At 44.8% G+C, this 12,634-nt stretch overlaps 1 protein-coding gene and 1 long non-coding RNA gene across 8 annotated transcripts in view; both read right to left on the bottom strand.

The window, feature by feature from the left end:
- The window catches only part of DGCR2 (DiGeorge syndrome critical region gene 2), a 100,859-nt gene that overhangs the window by 57,481 nt on the left and 30,744 nt on the right, over positions 1-12,634 (bottom strand). For 4 of the 7 annotated variants that reach the window (XM_086682275.1, XM_086682276.1, XM_025933280.2 and 1 more), the window contains exon 2: positions 7,915-8,037. The exons of the other annotated variants lie outside the window; for them this stretch is intronic. In XM_086682275.1, the coding sequence (XP_086538401.1) occupies positions 7,915-8,037 (123 nt within the window). The remainder of the gene's footprint in view (positions 1-7,914; positions 8,038-12,634) is intronic. 7 annotated transcript variants of the gene reach the window in all.
- Positions 1,683-7,655, bottom strand: LOC147575444 (uncharacterized). Its single transcript, XR_015242404.1, has 2 exons — positions 6,857-7,655; positions 1,683-1,830 (listed from the first exon to the last, which is right to left on the bottom strand). It is a non-coding gene; the product is annotated as an uncharacterized LOC147575444 (long non-coding RNA).

Here is a 12,634-nt window from a genome sequence, read left to right as displayed (position 1 = left end):
AACTCCTCAGGGTCTTATTCGATTGTATCCCTCACCCCTAGTACCTTGCCCCAGGCATCTGCAGCTCTGGAGCCCCCTTGCAGCTTTCACAAACACTATTTTCACAGCTTGAGATATGAGCATCCCCCCGGCCCCACCTCAGAGAAAACAGGTATCAGTTCCCCAAACAGCCCCCCCGACAAGCTCAAATGTTGCAGGTAAAGTCTGCCCTGCTCCCTCCTGGTAGAGGCAGGGAATTTGCAACTGGGCTGTTGCTCCCCTCAGATCTCCTGTGCTGGGGGCGGGAAGAGAGGGGGAGGGGAGTGGGTGGTGCAAAGGTGCGTAAAAATGCCACCAAACTTCGTACCATTTCAATGTGGCTTTTTCTTGACTAGGTGTTCCTGTAGACCTGTTTTCCAGAGCTTCTATAAAATTATTTTAGCTATTCTCTAGTTTCTTGCTTCATGTGTGCGTGGGGGGGGGGGGGGGGTGGGGTGGGGGATGAGGGTTTGAAGTTTCCTAGACTGCTGTTTTGCAAGATGTCAGATATATTTTCAAAGTTTGCTTTTTCTCCCTAAATTCTAAGTCTTTCTCATATATATCAGAGGTTATCATGTGCCACATTTTGCTCTAAGCACTTTATAGGTATCATGTTATGTAAGCCTCACCACAACCCTAAGAGGCAGGTACTATTATTTTTCCCATCTTATACTAGAGGACAATGAAGTTCAAAACCCATCTTGTCCACAGAACCACAGCCAGTAAGCGATGGGGGCAGGGTTCCAGCCCTAGCAGCTTGGTTCTAAAGCCACCACCATTTTTCACACAGCAGAGTTAGCCACCTCAGGTCACTCTGTGCTGACCCTTTTGGTCCAGGATGCTTTTTATTTAGAGTCCAGTGAGCATCCAATAGATGTTTTCTTCTAGAGTCGAGAAAGCACTGGCTGTCTTTCAGGTCTAAGAGTAAGGTGGTCCAGGGGCACCTGGGTGGCTCAGTTGGCTAACCATCCGATTCTTGATTTCAGATCAGGTCATGATCTCATGGTTTGTGAGATCAAGCCCCACACTGGGCTCTGTGCTGACAGTGCAGAGCCCGCCTGGCATTCTCTTTCCCTCTCTCTCTGCTCTCCCCTGCTCGATTTCAATCTTGATCTCTCTCTCTCAAAATAAATAAACATTTAAAAAAAGAAGGTGGCCCAGCTTATCAGAGGCTCTATAAACACCAGTGGGGTTCAAGTGAGCCTCAAGGTGGGGAGCAGAGTAGGAGAGTCAGCTTTTTAGTTGGGAATCCTCTATTATGTTCATACCTCTTCTACCCCTTCCATGAAGTGCCCGTTTCTCTAGGAAAGACTCCTCAAATCCTTTGCCTAGGGAAACAGCCCTGGCTGCTGGCACTGGAACAGCAGGGCAGAAAATATGGCTGAGGGTCTCACCTGTCCCCATAGAGAATTTATCTTAATTCCTCTTTTTGTCTCTTAATATTTATTTAAATTAACTCTCAAAAAAATATTTCAGTGGAATTGACACACAATGTTATATTAGTTTCAGGTACACAACACAGTGATTCGATTTCTCCGTATGTTACGCTATGTTCACCACAAGTGTAGCTACCATCTGTCACCATATAATGCTGTTACAGTATCATTTACTATATTCTTTATGTTGTGCCTTTTATACCCATGATTTATTCATTCCATGTTTTATTTATTTTATTAATATGAAATTTATTGTCAAATTGGTTTCCATACAACACCCAGTGCTCATCCCAACAGGTGCCCTCCTCAATGAATTCCTCTATCTTCAACCTCCACGGCTTCCCTCTGCTGGACCTGGTGTCTCCTATTTTTCTGACTTTAAGTCCAAGTGTTGTCCATCAAACATATAATGCAAGCCACATTTCAACAAGAGAGGAAATTAATTTTAATAATTTAACCCAATATATTCAAAATACTATCATTTCAGCACATAATCAATATAAAAAAGTATCATTGAGGTGTTTCACTCTTTTATTGTACTGAGTCTGATATTCGGCATGTACTTTACACTTCAAGTCCATCCTTTTTCAAAATGGTCACAGTGCTCAATAGCCACACGTGCCTCCTGGCTACTCTACAAGGCAGTGATGGTATAGAAAATAAACCTCACATCTGCCACTAGGAGAAAGAATCCTCTAGTTATGCAGGGTGAGAAGGGATACAGGTGGTGAAGGAGAATCCCACCAACTCCAATCCGTTCCCATGCCATGTGCCCACCAGCCTCAGTATCTCACGCCTCCAAGCCTTTCAGGGGTGCTGCTCATCAAACTGGCCCATTTCCTAATGGTGTCTCTCTCTCTCAAGCAGTCTCATGGTTACAGTTTCTCTGCCATGTTAAGTCAGTTTTCACTCTCTTCCTATTGGCTTTTCTTGGGGGGGGGGGGAAGCTTATATGATATCTAACATATTCCAAAGAACATATATATAACACATATTTAAGAAATAAAGCCTAAAAATACAGTTGTGAGCCCCCCATCTCAACCCCCACCTTATTTAAGAACTCAAACATCAGCTGTAGGGTTGTTTCTCCCAGTTTTATTCCTCTGTCTCCCCACTGGGGAAGAATCAGGAGCGTGAATTTTGTGTATCAACATTTTGCCTGTTTTCTTTTGGTTTACCACACATGTGTGTAGCTATACATAAGACAATGGTCACTTTGCTTGTCTTTATTGTACTGTACATACTTTTTGGCAACTTGCCTTCGTAACCTACAGGCTGTCTTGAAGACCCACTGATGTTGCTGCAAGAACCTACCATTCACTCACTGTCGTTGGTCCATAATATGCCATCGTGTAAACAAAGACATTTGGGTTGTTTCCAAGATGTTTATTAGTATGAAGAGTGCTACAGAATTTCTCTAGAGTTCCACCAAATGGAAATCATGGATCACAGAATACAAGAATGTTCAGCTTTGCAAGTTAATGCCGGTCCATCAATTTACCTTCCTCAACAGCAGCAGATTAAGATTTCCAACCCACTCACACCCTCTCCAACACTCAGTTTTGTCAGATGTCTTAATTTTTGCCAACAGACAGCTTAATTTTTGCCAATCTAAGTAACTGTAAAGTGGAATCTCACTGTAGCCTTGGAATACTAATGAGGCTGAGTATCTTTTTATATGTTTAACCACTGTTCTTGTTACTTTTTCTTTGACATGCCTGTGTGTCTTGTGTCCGTGGGTAGGAGTTCCTTAAATGTGCTGGACTATAATCCTTTATGGGCTATACATGTTGCAAATATACTCCCACTATGGCTTATCTGTTCACATTCTTTATGGGTACCTTTTGATAAAGGGAAGATCTTAATTTTAATCTAGAAAACTGGTCATTTTTACTTTAGAGTTGACATTTTTTATGACTTAAAAACAAAAACATGGGGCGCCTGGGTGGCTCAGTCGGTTGAACGTTGGACTTCAGCTCAGGTCATGAACTCCAGGGTTGTGAGTTCGAGCCCTGCATTGGGCTCTGTGCTGACAGCTTGGAGCCTGCTTCAGATTCTGTGTCTCCCTCTCTCTCTGCCCCTCCCCTGCTCATGCTCTGTCTCTCTCTGTCTCTCAGAGATGAATAAATGTTAAAAAAAAAAAAAATTAAAAACAAAACCAAAAAACCTTTCCTACCTAGGTCATAAAAAAGTATTTTCCTAGACTGTGTTCTAGAAGCTGTTCTTCAATTAACCTGAAACTGGTTTTTCTGTACATTGTGTATACATTCTTTCCCAAGTGTCACACACTATCAACTGAGGAATCTATCCTCTGCCCCAGAGATACGTAATTCTACTTTTGCCAGGTACTGTTTCTCGGGCCTGTTTCTGGCAGCTCTTCTGCTGCATGGGCCAATCTGTGCTTCCCTGAACCAACAGTCAAGTCAGCCTCGACACTGATAAGGCAACTGTTCACACCTTACTCTTCTTCAAAGTGTCCTACAATATTAGGACTTCATTCTTCCAAACGTTTTAAAACTGACTTGTCACATTTCCCAAAAACCCCTGTGGAGATGCGCTGAATCCACAGATCAATGTAAGAACAGGTGACTTAACCATATCGAGTCTTTCTAGCCAAGAAAACCCTGTTTCTATTTATTCAAATCTTCTTTAATGTCCAATAAAGTTGTACACTTTTCTCCATTTAAAAATTATATGCATCTTATGTTAGTTCCCATTTACATCAAATATAGTTCAGTCAGAAGAACAGAAATCATGCTAGGTATTTCAAAAAGAGAGGAGTTTAAAAGAGGGAACAGGTCCTTTCAGAACAATCGAAAAGGCCAGAGTGTGCATAAAAGTGAACCACCTGAACCTTCCCTTTTACCTCTGCAGTTGTAGTCCAGAGTCAGGAAGCTGCCCACAGGACAGGAAACGACAGAAAACCTCTGCCAGTTTCACAGCTGCTCTGCAGCCCAGCGGCAGCCAGCCAGAGGAAGATGTAGAAACCCTGCACTTCCTCACCTGGGGCTAAGCCCATGCACTCACACCACTGCCAGAGGAAGAAGGAGCCCACCTCCCTTCTACCTTGCAAACTTCATGGGCAGGATCTCATGGGCCAATTGACATCCAAAGCCTGCTGGCAGTGGGGTCTGAATGTGATAGCCCCAGCCTTGCAGGCCAGACTATATCCAGCACGCCCCCGTTTCCCATCTTCCCCAAACATGCTGAAATTACTGGTCTACTGTTACATCTTTTCCCATTTTCTTTGTCCCTGTGGTTTTATGTTTTTATACTCTTTCACTAAAATTTTAGCAGGCTTTCAGCAGGATGATGAAATAATCTTGTGTGGTCTCTCCAGAAGTCCTGAAGTCCATGTTCAAAAACCTGACCAAGTGTGGCTAAGGCTTTGCACAGGTTTACTTAAACTCTCCCCAGATAAAGGAAGGCCACAGCAAAAGTGGTTATCAGCTAACCCCCTGTCCACACTCCTCTCCCCACACACAAAGATTTTTCTTTTTTTTTTTTTGTTTCGGTAGGGGGACATGTTAACGAGGATTTCACATACTTGTGATGTTTTTAAAAAATTAATTTTTTTTTTAATTATTTTTTTTTTAATTTTTTTTTTTTTTCAACGTTTTTTATTTATTTTTGGGACAGAGAGAGACAGAGCATGAACGGGGGAGGGGCAGAGAGAGAGGGAGACACAGAATCGGAAACAGGCTCCAGGCTCCGAGCCATCAGCCCAGAGCCTGACGCGGGGCTCGAACTCATGGACCGCGAGATCGTGACCTGGCTGAAGTCGGACGCTTAACCGACTGCGCCACCCAGGCGCCCCTAAAAAATTAATTTTTAAAAAATAAACTAGGAAAAATTGGACACAATTTCAGCAATTATTGATTTACAGAAGTGAGAAACAAGCATGACAAACAAGCATTATATTATTCTTTGTATATTTTGATAACTTTCATTTCTCAGAATTCCAACTTTAAAAACAAATAGAAATCAAAGCTTATCCCCTACCTGGACCATGGCATGCCACTATCCCATGGAACAGACACAGTACCAGACCCAAGAGGAGGCCAGGAGTGAGCCTGGAGGCGGACAGTGCCTCAGCCCTTCTACCTCTCTTGGAATACTCCTCGGCCCTGTCAGGCTTCCCTGAGTTTTCACGCACTGCCATGCTCATCAGGCCCTCAGTGGTTGGGGCCTAGAGCACATTATCCATCCACTCAGAAATCTGGGCTCCCGTTGGATAGACTTTATTTCTCTTTTCTGGGGAGAAAATATGGCAACCTATGTAACCTCAAATCAACATTGTGCTGAGCAGACTTGTGACCCTCTGTGCCAGACCATGTGACCCAGAAATCAAATCTAGTCCCTGCCCTTTATCAAATCCACAGCAGACGGAGAGATGAACAAGATGAACTAGAGTGCCTACTACCGTTCTCAGGTTCTATACAACAGGGCAGTTACTGTGCCTCAGCAAATACGTTGTGTTCTACTTTAAAGCAAACGAAGAATCATTCGGTTCTTTGCTCACAGTATTCTCTAGGAGGCTGGATATGAAGTCTCACCCTGTAAGTCAGACCTGGGGAAGCTCTCAGTCACAACCACTGGTCCTCAACAGATGACCGAACATGGAATATCAGCACCCCAAGCACTGAGTATTTCATGCTCTCCGGGCTGGTACCAAAGGAAGGTGGGCTTCCAGACACAGGGCTGTCCCAGAAGCTTCTGCCCCAGCTGCCACCATTCAAATTCATCTGGAAAGGCAAGTACCTGACCACAGACATTTACAATCCAACGAACAGGCTCAAGGGATGACGGGGGGTGGGTAGGAATGCCCTCTAAATGGCCATATTTTCAGGCAAATTCAGTCTGACCAGACCACTTCTGTTTCTTATTTGGAAGCCCCTTCAAAGAACTGTCCCCAGCTCAAGTGTCACCTATTTGATACCCTACTGGATCTCCCTGGTTGGAGTTAATTGGTTTTCCTTCAGTACCTGACTTACAGGAATTATAACACTCCTTCTATTTACTGAATGTTAAAAAGGACCTCTGCTCTAGGCCAGGTCACACTTAGAAGGAGGACAGGTCTCCTGTTCTCAGGGAGGTCTAGAAGGAAAGATCAAGCATGGGTACAGGTAATGGTGAGAATTACCCATGGTTTGGGGCTCTTGGGTGGTTCAGTCGGTTAAGCGTCTGGCTCTTTGATTTTGGCTCAGGTCACAATCTCGCAGTTGTGAGATCAAGCCCCGCATCGGGCTCCGTGCTGAGCATGGAGCCTGCTTGGGATTCTCACTCTCCTGCTCTCTTTGCCTCTCCTCTGTTTTCGCATGGGCAAGTGCGTGCGCTCTCTCTCTCTCTCTCTCTCTCTCTCTCTCTCAAAATAAATAAATAAACACTTAAAAAGGAATTACCAGTGGGGTTCTAGATGCTGTCACAGGGAAGGAGCAGGTGCTGGCAGAAGCAAACCTCCAGGCAGAAGGCTCAGAGATGCCTGCTTGCTGTGGTATCATCTGAGCCAAGCCCTGAAGGACAGGTAGGATCTGCCCACATGAAAATAGAACAAGAGAATCCCAGGAAAAGAGAAAGGCATGAATGAAGCATGTGTTTTCCACACACGCATGAGCACAGGGAAGACACTACCACCTCCCACCCCCAAGAGAACCAGAGATGTAGCAAACACTGTTACTCATGGGTATGTCAGACTCCCTGAAGGTGCTGGGACAGAAACCAAATGGGAGAACCAACAATTTAGACTTTCTGTGGCATCTGCATAGATCTTTAGGAGCCCATGCACTGTCAGGAGAAAACCCCCAAGTGAAAGATTACTAGGGACTGAGTGAGCAGGATGGGCTGGCCGAGCCAAGGCAGTCCAAATGACCCGCAGGATTCTAGCGAAGTCTCAAACGGCACCTATCTCTAGAGCCAGGCATGGGGGGAGGCAAGAGGGCACCACACTTCAGGGGCACTGCTCTCAGGGCCAGCAGTGCCTTCTGAAATGTGACGTCCTTGGCACCCCTCTTGCCTCATCCCAGCCCCAACCCTGCCATCTTGCAAGTTCTGGGATCTGCCCATGTTGGGCATCTATTTTTAAGAAGCAGAGAAAGAGGGGTGCCTGAGTGGCTCAGTCAGTTAAGCGTCCAACTTTGGTTCAGGTCGTGATCTTGTGGTTCGTGGGTTTGAGCCCTGAATCAGGTTCTGTGTTGACAGCTCAGAGCTTGGAGCCTGCTTTGGATTCTGTGTCTCCCTCTGTCTGCCCCTGCTCACGCTCTGTCTCTCTCTCTCAAAAATAAACATTAAAAAAAAAATTTTTTTTAAGCGAGAAAGAGAGAGGGGAGAGGGTTAGCTCAACATAACCTTCCAATGAGTGGATACAGAACTGGCTGCAGCAGACGTCATCCTTTTCCCCCCCCATCACACAGCTGTCATGGAGAGGCAGGGCCACTGGTGTCCACCTGCCCGACACACTCACCTGGACAGTCGGCTTCGTCGCTCTCATCCTCACAAGTTACCCAGCCGTCACACTGCCAGGGGAGGGGGATGCACTGGATGGCACCACTGCGACAGGCAAACTGCCCTGGGTTGCACCGCAGTTCTGTGGAACCAAAGGGCAAGAGGCCATTGAGGAAGCCGCAGCAGCAGTGGAGACCTGTGACAGCCAAGCCTGCCACCACTGGGTCCTGCTGCCGCTCAGACCCATGAGTGTGGGCCCTACACAGTCAGCCTGCCCACAGCCCACCTCCTCAGGGGCCTGCACGCGTGCCCCAAGGAGGAGCCAAGAGCTGTGCCCGTGACACAAGTCCCCAGAGCAATGCACCCCCAAGACATTGATCTTTATGCACCACCTCAAATACACACTTGACACTTCTGCTCCGAGTCAGGCTCTGCACTAGACTACAGAGGTTCCAAGAGGGCACACCTCTCACCTCCTGAGGAATTCTGGGTCAACAGGGATGAGACACACACACACAGGTTTCTGACAAAGGGCAAATCAGTAGGGAGCACCACAGGAGTGCTCAAACAGCATGAAGGAAGGAGAAACTGCCTGCACCTGACAGGCTCTGGAATCCTTCTTAAAGAAGGTGGATGTAAACAGGGTTCCCAAGGCAGGTTGACGGTTTCAGTAGACACACCTGATGTAGGAAAAGAACATTCCAGGAGACACATCTAATGTAGGAAAAGAACATTCCAGAAAAAAGTTAAGGCTTATGGAACTATCACAAGGCAGGAAAATATGCCAAATAGACTTATATTTCTGGTCGTGAGCTGACAAACGACCAGAAATATAAAAGAGGTCAGACTGTGGAGACTCTGACCCTTACTGAGAATGTTGTAGACAGCCAGAGGTAATTTAGTCAGTTAAGTAACATGATGATATCTGTGTTTTAAGCAAGGTAGAACTGGCAGTGATTTCTGGAAACAATTATAATAGAGGTACCACACAAAAATATTAAATATTTCAGCAAAGTAAAAGCTTGAACTGAGGCAGGGTCGGCAAACTACAACTCACAGGCCAACTCCTGCTCTTTCCACTTGGTTTTTAAATAAAGTTTTATTGGAACACAGCCACAAATACCTATGGTCTGTGGCTGCTTTTGAGCTACAACAGCAGAGTTGTGACTAATGACTAACAGAGACTAAATGACCTGCAAAGACAAAAATATTTACTCTCTGGTCCTTCAAACCAGACTTGTGAAATGAGGTAACAGCTGCTATATGGAAAAAGCTAGAACCAAGGAAAAGCATGAGGTGTGAGGGATGAGGTCTTGCACACCAACCCGATGACACAGAAGAAGAAACAAACAAAGCTCACTTACGAATGAAAATACACAGCTCTATCTGCTCCCTCTGGGGTCTTCCTTGTCCTGGAATCATTCCATTGAAATCCAGGAAGGAAAAGGAACTATTCCCATCCCTGAGTCCTGTCCCACCACTGGCCTAAGCAACAAGAGGCAATCATCACTCTAATTAACCAAGGAAGACAAACCTAGCAAATCAGGTAGGGCGTGGAAGCTAGGCCTGACCCCTCCCCTCACCACCACCCCTAGACAGCCACGTTGGGCATCGTGTGCCTCAGTGTCTGTATGTTCAGGAGAGCCTCTTCAGTGCTCTGCAAAGAGGGACAACCCACATCCCCACCAGGGTCAGGCATACATCTGAGAGTCTTCCACTCTGAGGTGGGGATGGAACAAGGGCCAAGGCAAGGAACTGGGAATCCAGTGTTCATTCCTCTCTGCCTGCCACTACACACTGGTGATAGATCAGTCCGTCTAACCATAAGGAAAACCTTTGTTATATATATATAACACTGACAAAATAGTCACAATGGTATATATTTTGTAAAGGCTTTCAGCCAAGATGGAGTTATAGGCATAGTTAACTATTCACTTGAAACAAGCAGGGGGAGAAAAAGGATAACATAAAAGAAAACACCAGTATTCCAGACATTGACATCAAACAACAAAGGATAATGTCCCTGAGTTAGGAAACATATGAGGTGAGCCTTACTGCCTCAAGAACATTTCCAGGCTATAAAGCAGGAAGAGGGACTCCAGGGCAGGTTGGGGGAGGGGGGTTGGGGGGGGTGGGGGGCAGGTGCAGAAGACTCTTGGAGGTGAGTGGATGCAGCTAAAAATTGGGAAAAGCAATCATAGAACAGCTCCAAAAAGTCCCGGAGAGAGATGCACAGATGTTAAGACTGCAAAGATCCAGGGGCACCTAGGTGCCTCAGCTGGTTAAGCATCTGACCATGATCTCACAACTCGTGAGTTCGAGCCCCGCATCCAGCTCTGTGCTGACAGCTCAGACCCCGGAGCCTGCTTCGGATTGTGTGTCTCCATCTCTCTCTGCCTCTTCCCTGCTCACGATCTGTCTCTCTCTCTCTCTCAAAAATAAATAAACATTAAAAATATTTTTTTTTTTTTTTAAACTCCAGAGATCCAGAGAGGAATCCCTTGGGGAATGAAGCAGAGTACTTGATCAGTGTGTGGTGTGAAGAAACTACCCCAGGCTGGAGAGAAAACTACCCTATAGGATAACAGGGAAACAACAATTGCAGTTCAGCAGGACCACAAATGGTATACATTCTCAGGAGCCAGAGTGGAAAAGCTCATAACCTGTAGGGCATTAAGTAAATTTACTCAGATGAGTTCTGTCTCGTTAGTGGAGAAAAATTAACTCCAGACTAAACGCAGCCTAACAATGATTAAAAGCAAGAGCTGAAAGGATCAAGTTGTTTCCAAGTAACATCCTAGAACAAAGCTCAAGAATATTTATAGGAATGCAAAAATAAGCAACAACCAAAAAAGGCAAGATTCACAAAGTCTGGCATTCAATAAAAAAATTACCAGACATAAAAAGAAACAGAAAATTATGACCAAAATTTAAAGAATTCAATCAAACTGACTCAGAAATGGTACAAATGATAGGGTACACAAGGACATTAAAGATAAAACCGAGTTACAAGTGCTCAAGAAGCTAGAGGAAAAATCAAACACGTTAAGTATATATGGAAGATTTTAAGAAAGAATCAAACCCACTGCCTAGAGATGAAAACACAAGGCCTAGCATGAACAGATTCAGTTTTACAGAGGAAAAGATGAGTGACTTGAAGACAACAATAAAAACTCTAAATTAAAACACAGGGGGGATGGCACAAAAACAGACACATAGACCAATGGAATAGAACAGAGACTCCAGAACTAGACCCACAAACGTATGGCCAACTAATCTTTGACAAAGCAGGAAAGAACATCCAATGGAAAAAAGACAGTCTCTTTAACAAATGGTGCTGGGAGAACTGGACAGCAACATGCAGAAGATTGAAACTAGACCACTTTCTCACACCATTCACAAAAATGAACTCAAAATGGATAAAGGACCTGAATGTGAGACAGGAAACCATCCAAACCCTAGAGGAGAAAGCAGGAAAAGACCTCTCTGACCTCAGCCGTAGCAATTTCTTACTTGACACATCCCCAAAGGCAAGGAAATTAAAAGCAAAAATGTACTACTGGGACCTTATGAAGATAAAAAGCTTCTGCACAGCAAAGGAAACAACCAACAAAATGAAAAGGCAACCAACGGAATGGGAAAAAACATTTGCAAATGACATATTGGACAAAGGGCTAGTATCCAAAATCTATGAAGAGCTCACCAAACTCCACGCCCGAAAAACAAATAACCCAGTGAAGAAAAGGGCAGAAAACATGAATAGACACTTCTCTAAAGGAGACATCCGGATGGCCAACAGGCACATGAAAAGATGCTCAACATCGCTCCTTATCAGGGAAATACAAATCAAAACCACACTCAGATATCACCTCAAGCCAGTCAGAGTGGCCAAAATGAACAAATCAGGAGACTATAGATGCTGGCGAGGATGTGGAGAAACGGGAACCCTCTTGCACTGTTGGTGGGAATGCAAATTGGTGCAGCCACTCTGGAAAACAGTGTGGAGGTTCCTCAGAAAATTAAAAATAGACCTACCCTATGACCCAGCAATAGCACTGCTAGGAATTTACCCAAGGAATACAGGAGTACTGATGCACAGGGGCACTTGTACCCCAATGTTTATAGCAGCGCTCTCAACAATAGCCAAATTATGGAAAGAGCCTAAATGTCCATCAACTGATGAATGGATAAAGAAATTGTGGTTTATATACACAATGGAGTACTACAGGGCAATGAGAAAGAACAAAATATGGCCCTTTGTGGCAACGTGGATGGAACTGGAGAGTGTGATGCTAAATGAAATAAGCCATACAGAGAAAGACAGATACCATATGGTTTCACTCTTATGTGGATCCTGAGAAACTTGACAGAAACCCATGGGGGAGGGGAAGAAAAAAAAAAAAAAAGAGGTTAGAGTGGGAGAGAGCCAAAGCATAAGAGACTCTTAAAAACTGAGAACAAACTGAGGGTTGATGTGGGGTGGGAGGGAGAGGAGGGTGGGGGTTGGGTATTGAGGAGGGCACCTTTTGGGATGAGCACTGGGTGTTGTATGGAAACCAATTTGACAATAAACTTCATATATTGAAAAAAAATAATAAATAAAACACAGGGGGGAAAAAGGCTGGAAAAAATGAACTGTGAGCTGTGGGACACATGGACGAAGCAGGGGGAGGGGGAGATGAACAACAGACAAATATTTTAAGAAACAATGGGAAAAAACTTCCCAATGTGATGAAAAC

Source organism: Puma concolor, chromosome D3, assembly GCF_028749965.1.
Source record: "Puma concolor isolate L17-30 chromosome D3, mPumCon1.1.hap2, whole genome shotgun sequence".
In the NCBI taxonomy this organism is placed as follows: Eukaryota; Metazoa; Chordata; class Mammalia; order Carnivora; family Felidae; genus Puma; species Puma concolor.
Note: the sequence above shows the minus strand (reverse complement) of the source record. Positions and strands in the feature narration are given on the sequence as shown.